Consider the following 18073-nt stretch of genomic DNA (forward strand, 5'->3'; position numbering starts at 1 on the left):
CAGTATAGGACTAATCAGCGTTACATCACAACAACAAAGAACATACTTCCAGGTGGAAAACACTGGTAGTGATGCACAGATACAACAGGATTTTGTCCCAATCCTGATACTTTTTTTTGAGTTATTTAACCAGAATATTGGAGAAAACAGAAGTGCTCTTATGATGAAACATCTAAATACTGAGATGTACCTTAGTATGAGTGTGTGCCTCTATGTATTCATTATTAAATACTAGCAAACTATATGTTGCTAATTCTGTTGTCGATATAGATAAAGCTGTGTGCTACTAAAGCTGTTCTGGTCTGGTCTTCTCACACTGATAACTTCACCAGTAACTATACTGTGTTTGTCATTTAATCATGAGTGAACACCAGCCACGCAGTTTTACTGCAACTTTATAAGAAGCCTTCACTTCATCTGCTATGTATGATTGAGTGATCCAAACTTTAATAGCCAGATGGCACTAATGTAATGTCTCCCCAAGTTTACTGATGGCATCTGTAAGGACCTTGCATGAATTTTCTGACCCCGTGGTTATACCAGAATAGGTCCTTGCATATTTGCACCACCCTTGCCTGCTTACTCATTGGTAGTGATGTATTTCTGGAACATGAACGCATGAATTTGTGCTTTTGAATGGGTCTACAACCTGTGAGCGTATTGTCACTATGTGTATGTTTAAATTGTTCCTTCTTTTTGTAATTTCTGCTTATCCCACTGTCCATGTACATCTGTTTGTCCTTCCTCAGACACAGGTAACTGCAGCACTATTCACTATATATTTCTTTCTATATGATTGATCCTGGAGTGCTTTTGTCCTGCTTAGTTTTCTCTACTATAACACAGTTGATTCAGCTAATCAGCAAATTAACAAGCCCTTTTTGGGTTGATGTAGTTGTGATAGAGCAGGAAAACAGTAAAATATGAAGGAAAGGGGGTCCTCCATATTGGGGAACCACTGCCCAGTCACTCTCTTCCTGTGTTTGTTCTGTCTCTCTCGCCCTTAATCTTTTCTCTTCCCTTTCCTCAGGTTCTCAGAGGATTCCACAGGTGCCCTGAGCCCTCCATCAGCTCGCTCTCCTTCTCCATCTCCTCTTTCTCAGCCTGCTCTCTCTCCCTCTCCCACCGCCTCCTCCCAGCCTCCTCTTTACCCAGACTGGGCCCGTTCTCCATCCCCTCAGCCCCCGGCCGCCACGTCTCAACCCCCTCCGGCTCGCTCCCACTCTCCAGTCTCTCCCTCCTCTGGTTATGCCCCCTACCCAACCTCTCCCAAACACCGGCCTGTGTATCGCACCAAAGCGTTGGAATTTCAGTTCATTCCTAGCCGGGAATCTCGCAAGGCAGAGTCACATCACTCTCAGCGCCGACGAGCGCCAAGTCCACTTATTTCTCCCTCAGATCGGCCCAAACTGGGTCCACCTCGCCCCTCTTCCCTCCCCATCCTTCCCACCACGCCCCTCTACAGCAGCCTCTATGACCTCCGTGGCTCCATCACCCCACCATCACCTGCAAACCCTCTGGGTGATCCTTATTTCTCCCCATCTCCTCCTCTTTTTGCCCCATCTGGTGCACCACCAGCACCAAACTCATCTTTGGTGGTCTCTCGCTCCCTCTCGCCCACTCACTTCCTCTCCGGGACATCCTCCCCACCCCTCCACTCCATCGCTCCTCCCACCTGCCTTAGTTACCCCCACTTGCCCCCTCCATCCCCCTCCAAACCCTTCGCCTCCAAGCCCCTGCCCTACTGGACCAAGTATGATGTGGCTGACTGGCTGGCCTACCTGAACCTGGCCGAGCACAGGGAGCGTTTCCTTGACAATGAAATCGACGGCACGCACCTGCCTTCCCTCACCAAGGAGGATTACCTGGACCTGGGCGTGACCCGGGTGGGCCACCGCATGAATATAGAGAGAGCGCTCAGGAGGGTGATGGACAGGTGAGATGAGAGAGAGAGATAGAGAGAGAGAGGGAGGGGGGAAAGGAACCAAGTGCATGGGAAGTGAGATCATCTGAGAACTGGCCACTGCATGAGCTTGAAAGATGGCATGGAGGGTAAAGGGGATGAGTGTGAGAGAGAGACAGAGAGAGGCAAAGAGAAAAAAAGGGGGAATGCATGAGAGGAAAAGGGAAAGAGATACTACTTCTCTATAAAAAGTGAGTGAGAAAAAGAAGGGAATGTTGGAGAGAAAGATGCTGCCCCTATATAAAGCCTTTCCACTTTCCCTCCTGTATCAGGATGTCTAGCTCTTTCCCCGTTTCTGCTCTCTCCCCTCGGGACGGACGGACAGAGAGAACAAGGGATGAGGGCACCCGAAGCTGAGAGGAGAGAGAAAGAGAGAGGGAGAGAGAAAGAGTGAGAGAGAAGAAAAAGTGGGGGAAGTGCAAGCGCCTGCTGCTGCTAGCCAAGGCTAACCCATTCCTGGATAAACGAACGCCAAGTGGAGCATCAACATCCACCAGGATCTCCGGTGAGGAAAGACGAGCGAAAGCTTGGACAGGGGGATGGAGATATGCATAACGAGGGATCAACATGCCTAGGATCATCGATATATCTGACCACAATCCAGACACACTCACACACCCACAGATACAGACACACAGTACACAACCATTCTCTGTGCGTAAACAAAGAAAGGCCTGATGTGATTAATGCAGAAACAGGGAATCTTAATAACTCAGAAAAACCAACACGATGGTAACATTACTGAGCCAAATATTTTGAGAGAAACAATCGAATGCTTTATTGCGTTTTGTTCCGTTTTTATTTTTTTTATTTGTAATTCTGTGATTCGTGGTCTAAATGATAAGGAGAGAGAGTCTAAGTCCTCCACAACCTTCTTTCTCTTATTTTCTTGGCCTTTGAGTTCTGGTCTGTGTTGCTAATGACTATATGCCTTATTCTCCCCTTTCCCAGTGGATTTGGTGTGGTTAATTGTTGCCTTGACCAAAAATCCAACTGAGAGGAGAGAATCCGCCTGACTTCTGGTGCAGCCTTCTCGGTTGATAGATTGTGATCGAGGAGAGAAGCTGATCAGTGGAGGCCAAATGTAGAGAACGATGCGATTGGCTTTCCTCTTGCGAGTCCTAAACAGCCGTGGCCAGTTTACTGCCTGACATTTCCTCGGTGAGAGCGTGTCGATGCGTGCACCCCTCTTCTGAATGCGTGTGAATGATGAGCTGAGTGGTGTTAGCAGAGGCCTGAATGTGTTCGGTTTTTCTGTTTTTACCTCACCTGTTGGAGGCTTTTGCCGAACCTCTTTGCTTTGGTCTTGTGCTGACGTTGTATTTCGCTAGAACTTCTTTACCTTCTCATGTCATAAAATGGCATATATATATATATATATATATATATATATATATATATATATATATATATATATATATATATATATATACATACAGACTGGTCACTGTATTACAAACCCGTAGCAAAAAATAAGTGCCCAGACCAACTGAATAGACACACACACCCTCTAACACATACACAAATATACATACACCAGACTGACCTTCGCATTCCACAGACACACAAATATAAACACACATCTTTTATTTATATTAGAAATATTGGACACCTAAATCTCTATGTACGGATCTGAGCTGACAATAAAAAATGACGCAAAAAAAGACAGATGGACAACACAAACAAAAAGAAAATACTGAAAAATTGATCAACATTTTTACAACAGACTCTCAGCGCATAGGAGTGACTGCTACACCAATCAAACCCACCAACAATAGAGGTTCATAAGGGAGTCAGGAGAGAGACCAAACAGGCCAAATTCTCTCTTTTCTAACCACTCCCCCCATCCTCTTCCTCCAAAAGGCACTCTTTCTTAGGAGGCGAAGCAAAGCGGCGTGTGCATCCAGACACCCTGGAACCACAGGATTCATGCTTATATCTGTTTTAATATGATGATTGTTCTTATAACAAGTTTTTAAACTTTAAATGGGTCTGGAATACGCCTATTGTTATAAAAAAAAAAAACGAGAGAGATTTATTGTTATTTAGTGGAGCCATCCTTCTCATGGTCCTTCCTGTTATCCATGTGAGTTTCTGGGTTACAGCTTTTCTGTTTCTTTGGCAAAGGTGAGCAGGATTTCAGTCTTTATTTTGGTTTTGTTTGGTTGCATTACTGTTTCAAAACCTTACATTCTGCTCCCCTCTACCACATAATCAGCTTGTAAAATGATGAAATGCCACTATATGCAATGACTATCAGTGAAACCACTTGACAAGCCTGTACTGTCCCACATGGAACTGTTGCACCGGGCGTGTTCAAATGAAGTCGGCCACTCTCAACCCTCGTTCTCTCATCTGTCACATGCAGTTGCTCAATCAATGAAAAAAGGGCTTTTTCATCCCCTCTCACGAGTTAGCCAGTGCGCCTCCTTCACTTGTTCTTCAATATTAATTTCTGAGTGTTGTGAAAGATATCGCTGACTGCAGTCTTCATCACCCTTCTCCCCTAGCCCACCTCCCACTTCATCCATGTGTTTTCCTACAGAGAGAAAGCATGTGATCCATCCGTCGGACATAACCTGGGCAACCATTACATTGAACAGAAAGCTAGAGGCTGTTGTCCGGTACGTTATTGCTGCTGATAACAGTAAGGACAATGAAAACATATGTTCATCCTAAATATGGTTTGAGATGTAAAGAAAAAGAATTCCAACTTCTAAAGAATCTCTGTCTTCCAAATAATGTTTAACATGAAAAAAGTTATTTATGCCCAATGCTTTCTACACATCCTGTCATGGTCCATGTGTCTGTCTGTCTGGCTGCTATCATTATTTTGCCACATGGTCTTAGTTTAATATTGTCAGAAGCATCTTTGTCTTCTAATACTGTCACAACAGCTTTGACTCTGTTGGACAGTACGCTCTTACCAGAAAGGGTTGTTTGAACAACGCCATAAAGAAGCCATTTGAGCGACTTTTAAGTGATTGCATAATGAAAAGGTTCCAAAGCAATTTAAAGGCGAATTCTGTCCATTTTTCTACATTTGTGCATAATTCAGTAATTAAGATGTAAATTAGTTATTCAGTATGGTTTGGTGTGAAATGCTCTGTTCTAGAGAAACTTAGTGAGACAGAAATGTTCACAGCGGTGGTGACAGGAACCAGACATCGAAAGCATTTAATGCATCTTAAAGCTATCTGAAGTATACATGAAATAGTTATAGATATGCTGCCTGATGTTTGAGACACTGTGAGAGTACGTTTACATTTACATAATCTGATAACTGCAGAAAATCTGATTTTCTCAGTAGTCAGATCAACACATTTACATGCACCTGAGTAATTAGCTAACATGAAACCCCAGGTCTACATGGGTCAGGCTGTAATCAGATTTCTATTTTGCAACCAGCCAGTAAACTCACATAACTAATGTAAAACTCAAACTTCATGCTGGAACTTTCTTTTAAAAACATTGTGCCACTTTATCTGAAAATATGAACATACATCATCTAGAAGATGAAGAAAAATTCAATCCTTCATTTGGCCAAGCATGAAGTTGCTTTCAGTGATGCTCCAAAAGTGATTTGTTGATGTCTCGTCGGTGCTGTGTTAAACACTGCTTGATTATTTCCAGTACCGCTATCTGCAGACTGAGAATTCCGAAAGAAATCAGAGTGAGAGTTCACACTTAGAAATCTGATGACTGAGCTAAAATCCAGCCTCTTTATCAGATTTCTAGACCTTACTTTGATCTAAGTATGCTGTTTACATGATCATTTGAATAATCAGATACCTGCAGGAATCTGATTATGATAGGATCATTTATCACTGTTTTATGGTAGTTTTGCCCTAAAATCTATTTTGTAAAATGCATTCATAGCAGAGAGACACATGCGGCCAGTTTAGGGCAAAACAGTCGCCAAAGAAAACGTTTTTACCACTATTTTACCAACATTAAATTTAACAACTCTGGTGTTTTTGGAAAGTAAATAAAATGTCTACATTTGTGCTGTACACATGGCAACCCCTGGTTCCCATCACCACCACTGTAAAGAAATCTGAATCTCTACACTGAACCATTCCACATCAAAGCGCTCTGAATGGCTGTTTACATCTCAACCACTGAATTATACAGACTGTGGGAATTCCCTTATACAGATCAGGTTCTTTAAATCTGAATAAGGTCCAAAACGCTCATAACGACAAAAATTGTTCTACATTGAACATTTTTAAGGGAAGAAAAACTGGTTCTTCGATGGCACCTTCATTTTAAGGGTTGCAGATCTTCCTCTTGAGAAAGAGGGAGACAGTAAAAGAAGTAATATACCTTGGTTAAAGTCCTTATAATGTTGGTCCAGCATTAGCCTTTGAAGAGTAAAGTGATGGTTGACTTTTGGGTTAGGCTCTCACCAGGTTTACTGCTATATTTTCAGGCCATGGCAGCATCACAGCAGTCATTTGTTCATCACCATGCTGCACAAGCTGATTTATATAGTCCTAGAGAAGTGCTTTGGGAAATCTACACATGAGGCTATGCATATGCAATAGAGATCTGCACTGAGAAGAGCAAGGTTAAATATGTCCCTCATCTCTCAGCCTGGTCTGAACAACGTGGCGACTTGAAGCAGCTCCATTCCATATAGACCCCATAATACGAATATGACCACGATATGGGACACTGGTCAAATGTAAACCATTTGATGCGGTATTTGAGCGGGGTGTGCAGAAAGCATCCGTTTTTTTTTTTGTTTTCTTTGAAAAATATATATATATAAAAAATGGAAGAAAATTAACTATGAAGAGAGATGAAAGATTATTAACAGACTATATATATGTATATGTGGTATACATATACACATTCATATATACATATGAATTACAAATGTTTTAATATATGAGTAAAAGTTATTAGAATTATAATAAAGATGCAGGAATAACTTTGAGTGGTTTGAGATGTGTCTGGATTTTTTTTTTCAGGTTCTTTCCAACAGCTGTTACTTCTTTGCAACATCTGTCAGTTCATGTCTTCTGTATTTGTACAGCACTTCTAACATCAGATGACGCAGCTTTACAAAAGTTACTTTACAGTGGGAATATGAAAATAAGCCCAGGTCCCCGAGTTTCTCTTCACTCAACATACCTGATTCAACTGATCAGATCTTTACCAAGCGCTTTATAAAGCTGAAGGATAAACACTGTTCTACAGTGATCTACAGCTTCCACCAGCACCTTTAGAAGCTTAAGTCTGTTGGAGCAGCATGAACACTAACCAGCACGATAAACAACTGACTCACACACAACTCTCACAAAAACAGTTCTTGAATGGTTTTTGGTTTGAAATGGGGTTGCAAAACTGAGGGAGTCCTGGGGGTCTGGGTCCCCCTATGTAACCTCTTCTACCCCCTGAATGTCTCAAAATCAAAATTCTGAGGGGTCCTTGAAAATAAAGTTACTTAGTATGGGAAAAACAGACACTCGCATACAAATTCAGGGAAAGACCATTATTTGTCACGTTTTCACAGCTGGTGAGCCTCTAATATTATTAAGTCACTGCAGAACTGGTCTGCCTCAGGGTGGCACTGTAGCAAATTAGTTTACCCTGTTGGTCCTTCATAGCCTCACAACTGTGCTCAGAACATAGAATTTGTAGAGAGAATTGTCACTCCTGAGAGAGTCCAAAATGAATGGGTCAAGGTGGAACATTTGAGCAATATTGTAGTTTGTAAATGCTTAAACATCTTAATGTAAAAGAATACAATCATTTCCTGAACACAGAATATCATAAAACATTTTAACACCAGTGTTATATTTTTAAGAGCTTTTAAACTCGAGTTATAGGAGTTTAAAACAACACCTCATGTACGTCCATGATGTCTGTGAGTGAAAGCTCAGCTCACCAACTAATCGGCACTCAGTAGCAGTAATGTTAGTGCCCTGCTGCCCAAAACCTGTTTGCTGCAGAAAAAAGGAAACATACAGGTGAGTTTTAGTGAAATACAAACTTCTGCTTTCTAAAACTAAAAAAATGTTCTGGGCGAGTGATTAGAAACAATAGTAACTTTCCGTTTTTAGCCGTTGAGCTCCATTCACTCTCATTCATTGAGGACTCACTTGCAGGAGACCTGTGGTGTCTTTCAGTCCTGATTTTGATATAATGGGGGGAATAGGAAGTGGCCAGGCTCCTCATAAAATAGGACCCATGTGTCAAAACACAAGTCAGGCTCAAGGCACAATCCAATTCTGCCCACAAAATTATTTTAATTTTCTATTATTGTTAGACTGTTTCACCATGTCTACAGTTCCCAGCATGCACCAGCTAACTTAATGTGTGCTCTCCCCCCTCCTCAACAATGACCTATGTGACAGCACCACAAAAACAAACAAAGAAAAATGCCTAGTTGTCTAGTTCAAGTGAATGGGTTTATATTTAAAATTACTTTCAAACTCTTATCAGGACTCTTTTTTTACACTGTGACAGTATTTTCAGATCTATTGAACTGCTTCTTTGGGTTGAGGCTCATTAGAGGGGAAGCATCTCAAGGCAGGAGAAGGCGAGTCAGACTCGCTCACTATATTCTGTATATCAGGCAGCTCAGAACTTCTATGTGTCCCTGGTGTTACAGTCTTTAATGGCTGGGTAATTAACATTTTGTCAAAATAATGCCACAAACAGTTTTTATTACTGATTTTAAATACACAAGGTCACCTGACCAACAATGAGTCAGCCGATTTACAAAATCCTCAGGTTTAACCAGAAAGTCACTGGAGTTACACCATATTCATACACCAGTGACTGTAAAATATGTTTGGAATGAAGCTCTCCTTTCTGCATATATGATAACAGGATATGATAATAGACATATTAAGATTATTTAGTTTTGGGATGAAAGAAACTGATGTTTTTAAAAATGCACCTGAATTCACATTCCAAAAGGAGAACGACCCAACAGGCCTCAATTTGAGGGGGAAGGTCAAGGAAACGTTTGAAAAAGATATGATCCCCTACTAATCTGCCACCACCCATTAACATCCGCTTATGATGTTCTGACAACTTAAGTCAAAAGTTCTGTATTCGGCACTATTCAAATCAGCATTTTAATCTCAGTTTAAGACAACACTGCTTTATTTTCCTGCACTAAAAAGATGACTCAACCACTGCCTTCCAAAGCACAGTTAAAGTCTTCTAGCTTTTATTTTGTGCCATTTTCTTCAACTATGCTGCTAGATTGACAGCTCATTAGCCTCATTTCTCTGTAGCTAGGCCTTCTTGGCAATGAGGCCAGCTCTACACTACAAATGGGCCTTCTAGCAAAACGCACCAATTAGAACAGCTGAGCGGCTGTTTTGTCCACAAACTCTGCTGTTGATCTACAAAGTGCACGGTTTAGTAAACAAATCCAGCAGCACAAGCTTCCAGTGGCGGGTTTGACCTACTATTTCAGCCGCTCAGAGCAGGATTACAGTAAACCACGAATGAGGTTGTGATTTTGATGTCATCACACCATTGTTCTTCAGCTGAGTCACTACTCCTCTGTTTGGGCACAGGCTGCCTCTGAATAAACACCCAAACTGCAGGATGAACCTTCACGTTTGGCAAACTAGCTCTAACTCCAAGCACAATCTAGATGGAAACTACAAGGCAACAAGGAAGCTACCTGGGGCCCCTCAGAATACAGGCTAAGGCCCCATCCCATTTTTACCCCTCCTCCTTGTTTGAGTGTCATCTTGCCCCTTGGAACCACATTTCAAGGGGTAGTGGTTGAAATCTTCCCGTACAAAATGGGACCCTCAAATAAGGAACAGCATTACTTCATTAAAGCTGCTAGCGCTGCTCTGCAGGCGACCCTGCCAGTCTGCAGTGACGGCAGAGGAGGGACAAGGTCAGCTCCTCACTGCTGGGCTTCAGTTACATTTAGGGCATCATATGCCTTCAAAGAGGGGGGCGGGGCAATTATTTATTATCACCCACCACTAATTCTACTCACCAGCTTCTTGTTCGAATTTTCCTGTTCCACCTTAAATGGTGCCTGTAGAATGTAACTGCAGGACTACTTAAGGTGGAACAAGAAATTTAGCTGCTGGCTACTACTGAGACATAATACTAGTGACTTTTTATCCTCGTTATGAGGAAAAGGACCAAAATACAAACTTCAACTAAAATAAGAAAATGGTCATTCTAATGGAGAAAATTCTGTGTTTCTTTGGTTGCTTGTGCAGCCATCTTACCAGTTCTTTCTGAAAAACCTCCGTTTGGAGAGGCATGTAGCCCTAATACTTCACCCCTCTATCTCAAGAATCAGGACACCCTCCCCTAAACATGACAGGGGCAAGGGGTGAAACGGGATTGGGCCTGTATATCTACAACATGGCAGTTTTAAGGGGAAAGCAAAAAACATGCATGTTAATGTAACGAGACATCCTCTGAAGCAACAGCATGTTCTACTGCTTCACTGGTCATCAAACACTCAAAAGCTGCAGAGAAATCATTCACCCCTTAACAAGCAAAGGGCCAAAACAGGCCCAAAGCATTATTACCACACTTTAATCCTAAAAACAGGTCCAATAGTATTGAAGTCCCTCTAACTCCTGAATAATAAGCCATTGAATGCAAGAAGTCTGGATTGTTAAGGGGTTACATCAAGGGCATCAAACTCAACCACTAAAATAATTAAAATCTCAAATCTGTGGGCCAGAGGGGAGCAAAAAAAAAAGTCACTTAACATTTTGCTAGAGCCTGTACTGGTCATTTTCCAAAACAGACCACATTGTGAACAGTAAAATACAGGACATGTTTTAGATCTTGAAATTACATGAATCCTCCAAATTAACTTCCCCAGGAGCTTAGCCTCTTAAACCTACCTACCTCAGTGAATTAGACACCTGGCACACTTCCATTGCTCCAGGTTCTTAAGACTTTGGCTCAGTTTCTGAGCTTTATATTGGTTGAACTGCAGCTGAAAGTGTTTGATCTTACTGGTGTAGAATTCTGTAGAACTGAGCTGTAACTGCTGTCCCACAGACTTTGGGTAGGAGAGTCAGAGAGCATCACATTGCAGTGAATGCTGGGGACTGTAGCACAGCACATTGTGAAACAGACTTAACAGAAAATGAACATTTCTGCAGGCCAGACAGGATTGTGGGCCTAATCTGGCCTGCACACCCATTTGACACCAGGGGGTTATAAATGGATCACCCACAATGTAGCAAGTCAAGCCATGTTAAAATAACCAAACCAGGATGGTGCATTAGATCTACATCATGCATTAGATTTGACAAATCCAAGGAACAAGCAGGCAGATTTTGTCTTGCAGAAAAGTAACTTTATTGCATTTTCAAGATAACATGACATGATTCAACCTGGATTCCTTCACCACATATGCATTTTTATACCTGCCCAACATTACTTGCTGCTGAAAGAGCCTGAGGAATGAACAGTAGATGGCACAGTAGGCCACCATGCCTCTTTTCCATACCCAATATTTGTCAGGTCATCCCAAATGCCCCTCACACTAAGGCAGGTTTTTGTGGCCAATTCCAGGTTTACAGTACATCTACATCAAGAGTCAATTAGCCAGGATGGATTATTAGGCCTGGGCTGAGAGACAATGAACTGTAAATACACTTCAGAACGTGTGCATCACTGACCAACTGCATGTTTCACTATAAAGAGTAATTCATTTAAACTGGACTCTGGAAAAGGGTCTGGTTGGAAACATGCACTGCCAGCCTATGACTGACAACTTTTGAACAAGAGATTTTGCGATTCTGATCGTGGTAATCGATTTCTGAGACAATTCTGGTCTTTGTGCTACATGACCACCTTCCAATTGGAAAAACTTGCCCTTGGTACAATATGGCAGCTTTCAAGATTGCATCCATGTTCTGGACATAAGCCTAAAAGACCCCCCTCACCCATTTCTTGCTGGGTATTCAGATGCGCCGTTTTCCTTTTTGTTTCTGAAAAACTATACGAATGTTTATTCGCCATGAAAATAAATAAATAATTAAATGAAATTAAATTATGGACATGACTTGGTAAAGTGTGGGAACGAGATCCTAATGCATGGTCACGACTTACTGAACTGTAATCTCATTCCCATGACCTACCAAGTAGTGCCCACACATTAGGATCTCATCAGGTGTCAAGTTGTAGCCACATTTATTTAAAAAGGAATGTATTTAGACAAGGGATTTATTTAATTTGATAACAGGGCGGTACATTAAATAACCAGCTGTATTATAGATGAAAAATGGATGAAGCAATGATGTCACCAAGCAGAAGCCGTTAGGCTGCTTCCACCATTGTGGCAGTGCACATGACATCACTGGGACTGACATACATACATCTGTCTGCAGCCAGGCTATTGGGCAGGATTTTATGCCAAACATTGCATTAATAGTTTGACATTTTTAAATGAACCTTCAACTGATCAAATTTTCAAATGGTTTGCCAGTTAAATTCTCTAGCTTATACGCAATTATTCATTGTAGGGTCACATTACACTATGTAACAAGTTTTGTTCCCAGCTTTTTAATGTTATATTCCAATTGCTTATGTCTAAAAAATGAAATTGCTTACATTCATCATAAACTTTGCTTTTGTGACCACAGCAACAAAAATTATGAATTTATTATAGAAACAGACGATTTTGCATCTTCTTAGTCTGACTACAATTGACTTACGGGGGCAGCTAGATGAGGGACTTGTTACCTGAAACAACAAACAAGAATAAGTCACAAAAGGAAGATTTTAGAAAACATGAAAAAAAGTAATGTGTTCTCCTCAGACTCCACCATGTCAGGAGTGGAACGGCACGTTAGTCACCACAGCCATTCAGAGCCCAGTGCAAGACATCACCGGAGAACATTTACGACTAATGAGAGGCTGAACAGGCATACCTTCTCATCTCCAGCAGAAGCATGTATGAAGTCCACTGAAAAAGAATCAAATAACAGGATTAGTAATTCTCAAAGCTCATTCATTTGCAGCCACTAAGGTCTGAGGTTGTTCAGACTGCAGGCAAATGGGATTGGTTTCTCAATTCAGTTCTTTTGAGAAGACTCCATAATGAACGCAAACCCGGTCACACCAAACCACTCTGAAGACATCGCCCTCGGAATGGAAAATGTAAATATTGGTGGACTTCCCCGTTAAAAAGGGAATGGGCAGGAAAGTTAAAGGGAATTCCATGAATTTATGATTTTTGCACAACTCCAATACAATAAGCAAACCAATAAACAATTTATTTACAGTGGTGGTGACAGGAACCAGGGGTCACCATGTCTGCAATACACAAACATTTACTATCAAAAACCACCAGTGACCTACACAGGTCTGAGCTTTTATATGTAATGCTGATAAAATAGTGATCTGAAAAATAAACTCTCCTCAACGTCCTGCATGTAATCCCAAACCATATACGAGTTTGAATGGATTAACGAGATATTTTAGGCCGAAGCTTCTACAAAATTATCAATAATGATTTGGGCATCAAGCAGCGTTTCATAAGCAGTAGCTTTCCGAGACGAATGTTGGGTTCCCATCATGACCATTGAGAACAATGACGACAACGCAAGTTTGTCTGGAACGGAGCATTTCACACCAAATCACTCAATCATGTATTATTATTATATGTTATTATATCTAATCATGCAGAAATCGAAAAATGAAGTTCCTCTTTAAATAAGTGAAGTCTCTTCAGACTCCGCCATGTCAGTAGCAGAGCTACACGTTTCGCCACAGATATTCTGAGCCCAGTGCAAGAGATCATCACCAGAGACTCACTTCGGGTCGTTTACACGATTACACGGGCCTGCAGCAGAGTGAATGGGCGTAAATGGATCAAAGTCCGCTTTTAAACCCATTTAAGACGCCGTATCTTTTACAAAAGCGGCTCAAAGCAAGACTTCGCGTCCATGCGGCAGCGCCACAGATACTCTGAACAGTGGCGATAACTCACTCTAGTAACTTCCGGTTCCTAACGGCTGCTAAAGGAGTTTCTTTTAGAGCAAACAATGAACGCCACCGAAAGGGGGAAATAATGTTAGCCAAATAAACATCCCGACAACAAAAAAAAATTATGGCTCACTTTAGAATAAATAACGCTCAAAGTGTTTAACTTAACGTGTTAAGGAGCTGCTGCACAGTTTAAGGTGGAACGGGATGATTCGATCTATATGGCTGGAGAAAAGGAAGCCAACAATGACTTCGTTAAAACACGCTAATCTTTTAGCGTCATACAAAGTGAACGTTAGAAAAACGCCACCCATTAAGCCCTTCTTTTAAAACAAGTGGCGCAGAGGTTTTTATGGATAATTTTCTTACCCACTGAAGTGATGAGCTCCTCTCAAAGACAGGGAAGAAAGACCGAGTAGCCGCCAAAATGGGGGCTTTTATAGTCCATGCTGCTGAGGACTCTTATGTTTCCGCTAGCTATTCAAAGCGCTTCTGCATGTGTCAGAATAAGAGTCTCCGTTAGGCCGCGTCAAGACTTTTCGTTTAATAGACTAAATGTGTTACTTCACTGCTTCTGTAACGGTTCTATTGAGTCTTGGCCTTCTGAATACAGGCGCTGCGACTCAACTGCGCACTTAATACTAGTACTTTCGTGCGTTTGACTATGTAGTATGTAGTATAGTTACAAGTGACAAAATTGAGTATACTCAAAAATCCACAATACATACTTAGAACCACTGTTTTTGAGTATAGCAGTGATGGACACTATTGTCCCACAGTCCAGTGGGAAACGGAAAGACAGGAGCTTCTCGCTTCTGGAAAATTCTGAAAATGTGGCGGATGGCGACGCGACACCAGCTTGCTGTGGTACCGGGATCAGAAAAGTGAGCTCATCCCAGATCTGTAAAATATTCTGTAAAAAAACAAACAAACAAACAAATGTTTTTTACTTACTAATGTTTTCATTTGTTAGCGTTTCTGTAAGAAATGTGTTCGTGAACGCACGTTAATTTGTTAGCTAGCCTTCAGAGTCCAGCTTGCTACGGTTCGTCCCTTCCTGCTGGTGAGGACTGTGTAGCAGGTTAATATTTAGTGTACTAACCTGTCAAACTCATACTATTAAGATAAGTATGCAGTGTGTACTGTACATTATTAGTGTGTAGTGCACAATTGGGACACAGCCAGGGTGAATTTCTTCACCTGTGCATGAAGAGAAAATGTCAAAATATGCGTCCAGTGTGTAATATATTTTTGACGCATATGTAAACATTAAAAATGGACACATATATTTATATATTGGCATATATTTAAATGTTTAAATTGTTACCATTAAATTTACTGACCACATATATTGTAACAACCGCGACCCTGTTTGGACTAGCGGTCAACGATGGATGGATGGATGGATGGATGGATGGATGGATGGATGGATGGATGGATGGATATATTGTAACACATCACATATGTTACACATTATTTTAAGGTAATTTCTTTTCAAATAGGCAGGGCTGTAAGCATCATATAAGAATGCAGACAGTCAATGTAATTACCAGATACAAGATACAACACTACATTATTATTATAGGAAGTAAAAATATTATAAATATATTATATTCTCTTAAATGTACTTTTCAACGCTAGAAGAAATCTAGAGAAATCTAGAGGTACATAAGCCCTCTAACCTTTGCCAGTATTTAACAGTGTTAAAGTATACAGAATGGCTTACATTGCACAATAATATTAGGTAAGTATATTATATAGGTAAGTTTGGACTAGGATGGTTTTGTTAAAATGCTCTAGCTGGTGACAAACTGGTAGTTATACATTATTCAGTGTTATTTCTAGAATGCACTACTAGAACTGATAGCTACCAGATTACCAGCACTACAAATGAAAGTACAGGTACTGCAACATTTGAAGTGCCCTATTTAGGCTGCATGTAGGCCGCATGGAGCGCACTGAACTATGCAGAGAACTATGCTGGTTTATACTGGCCTGGTGCTGGTTTAGCCGGTCACCCAGTGCAGTGATGCTGGTTGATCAGCAAAAGGATGTGAACACTGACACTTTAAGCCACTATTTGTGGGGTTCCTTGTGTAGTTGTGTTCAAAAAACATGTTACAATGCATTTCATAATCCAACACAAGCACTAGCTGCCTTCTGAGTGTTATAACAGGGGGCATGCTACAATATATCACTGTTGTCAGAAGAAAACCTTGCATCTCCATTTTTGGTTTTTCAGTTTTAGGCATAATTTGAAAATACCTGTTGCCCATCACATTGTGTGTAGATATGAAGAATGGGCCAAAAGAAACGACCCAAAATGACCTGGAAAAAAGCCTGTTTCCAATGACTTACATTCTAAGTAAGGCCATTTTTTTCCTTCTCCTCTAAAGTTATCATTTTGGAGATACGAGGTTTTCTTCCAACAGCAGCAGTATGCAAGAAAACGATAGTATACATATAATACGAGGCTAAAGGTGTCCTGTTAGCCAACTTCCTGTTCCAATTTTCCGTTCCACCTTAAATGGTTCAGCTGTCACATTGTGTCACCTACAGACACGAGAATGTAGCTGCTGCACTGTTTAAGGTGGAATGGAAAACTCGAATGAGGAGCTAACTGCATGCACAGCTGTTTTTGAGAGACAGACAGAGGGAAGGAGGGAAGGAGGGAGGGGAGAGAGGGAAGGAGGGAGGGGAGAGAGGGAAGGAGGGAGGGAGAGAAGGAGGGAGGTAGGGAGAGAGCAAGCCACCTCACCAAACACTGACACTGAGTAAAAGAAGTAGTGGAGGAGAGAGAGGGAGTGGTGGAGTTGGAGATCTGGAGGAAAAGGAGAGCAGGAGGAACGGAGGGAGACGTTACTTTCCAGAAAGGAAGCCAAGAACTGCCAGTAAACTGACGGAGGAGAAGTTAGAGGTAAGTTTTTCCTTCTTTTCCTCATGTTTAACACATTTTCTCCAGTATGTATCTGGCGGTTGGCTCTGCGTTAGGCTGCTGTGGCATGTTATGCCTGATCCATACTCTATTTCTGTCCCATGCATTCATGAGCTGCTATATATTTCCTCGTGTGGCTGGTTGCGTGTGACTGTCAAAACGAGGACAGGGGGAGGAGAGCGGGGTGAGGGGGAGGGGGGTACAGAACTATGAGGGAGTTTGAAAAGGGGGTCCAAGCCCCCTTTCACATGCTTAAGTGGATCTCTGCATGGTGAAATGCTTCTTCAGATTGATGGAGAATGTGTTGTATATGGTTCTATATGGAAACTTTTCAAAAAGGGTTCTATGTAGCACCAAAAAGTGTTTTTCTAGATAGAACCTTTTTCAAAAATGTTCTGTATAGAGCCATATACACCACATTTTCCATCAATCTGAAGAACCATTTTACCACTTTAGGCATGCAAGTGGTTCTTTGAGTGTACATGGTTCTATATATAACCAATCTTTACTATAGAACCCTTAAAGAACCATTTTTGTTTTGGAATAAAAGGGTTTGACATGATGCATAAAGTCTCTTTTAAAGTCAAACTTCCCCTGACCAATCACAAGGCTGACGTCTCAGGCTCCGCCCACCCAGAACAGTTTCAGAGTCCGAGAAACTTAGTGAGCTAAAGCTGACCCAGCATAACCAAAAGGTGGCGAGCTGGACTACCTGTCTGTAGCTGTCTATCACCCGTTCACTCGTTTATCCAACACTGTTTGTCCATTCCTTCATTCACATGTTCGTTTGTTCATCCATCCATCTTCTGCACAGCTGTTTTATCTGTGCCTTTTTTTCGTCCAGTTAGCGTCATGTAAAAGCTGGACAATGATGTTAGTTCTGTATGAGGGGTGGAGCGGGCTAGGAGTGTTGGACAGAGAGCTGTCAATCAAGCTGCTTATTGGCCACGCCCACACAGTTCTCAGATAGGGCTGATCAGAAGTGAAATTTGTTCAATTTTTGTCTTATATTTGCTGGATGGTTAATATAACACTTAAGTTTAGCCATACAGACATTTTTAATGTATTACTCTATGACAGAGAATTCTTTGGAGTGATCCCATAGTTTGGTCAAGAGTTTGGTTTCTTAATCCTGTAAATGGCCACTGGTGGGCCCAAAGTTTTTTACACACTTCTATTGAAGTCCCTGTAGTTACTGAATAATAATAATAAACGAGATA

General features: G+C 41.4%; 2 protein-coding genes, 1 long non-coding RNA gene and 2 other non-coding genes across 10 annotated transcripts in view; 2 read left to right on the forward strand and 3 right to left on the reverse strand.

The window, feature by feature from the left end:
• The window catches only part of shank1 (SH3 and multiple ankyrin repeat domains 1), a 218543-nt gene extending 211638 nt beyond the window's left edge, over nt 1-6905 (forward strand). For 4 of the 6 annotated variants that reach the window (XM_037544893.1, XM_037544895.1, XM_037544896.1 and 1 more), the window contains 3 exons: nt 750-755; nt 1031-1936; nt 2236-6905. In XM_037544893.1, the coding sequence (XP_037400790.1) occupies nt 750-755; nt 1031-1936; nt 2236-2320 (997 nt within the window). In that variant the 3' untranslated portion in view covers nt 2321-6905. The remainder of the gene's footprint in view (nt 1-749; nt 756-1030; nt 1937-2235) is intronic. The other 2 variants (XM_017697387.2, XM_037544894.1) reach the window with 2 other exon arrangements.
• Nucleotides 6906-12576: 5671 nt separating this feature from the next.
• Nucleotides 12577-14325, reverse strand: LOC108427333. Its single transcript, XR_001857841.2, has 3 exons — nt 14288-14325; nt 12862-12896; nt 12577-12673 (listed from the first exon to the last, which is right to left on the reverse strand). It is a non-coding gene; the product is annotated as an uncharacterized LOC108427333 (long non-coding RNA).
• On the reverse strand, nt 12739-12828 carry LOC119265185. Its single transcript, XR_005131468.1, has one exon. It is a non-coding gene; the product is annotated as a small nucleolar RNA SNORD88 (small nucleolar RNA).
• On the reverse strand, nt 13654-13744 carry LOC119265186. The gene has a single exon (XR_005131469.1). It is a non-coding gene; the product is annotated as a small nucleolar RNA SNORD88 (small nucleolar RNA).
• Nucleotides 14326-16664: 2339 nt separating the features above from the next.
• Nucleotides 16665-18073, forward strand: part of si:ch211-51c14.1 (protein kinase C and casein kinase substrate in neurons protein 3) — a 31096-nt gene continuing 29687 nt past the window's right edge. Inside the window, exon 1 of the mRNA XM_017697386.2 lies at nt 16665-16835. The gene's annotated coding sequence lies outside the window, so the exon portion shown is untranslated. The remainder of the gene's footprint in view (nt 16836-18073) is intronic.

The sequence above is a fragment of the Pygocentrus nattereri genome, chromosome 14 (genome assembly GCF_015220715.1).
Source record: "Pygocentrus nattereri isolate fPygNat1 chromosome 14, fPygNat1.pri, whole genome shotgun sequence".
Lineage (NCBI taxonomy): Eukaryota > Metazoa > Chordata > Actinopteri > Characiformes > Serrasalmidae > Pygocentrus > Pygocentrus nattereri.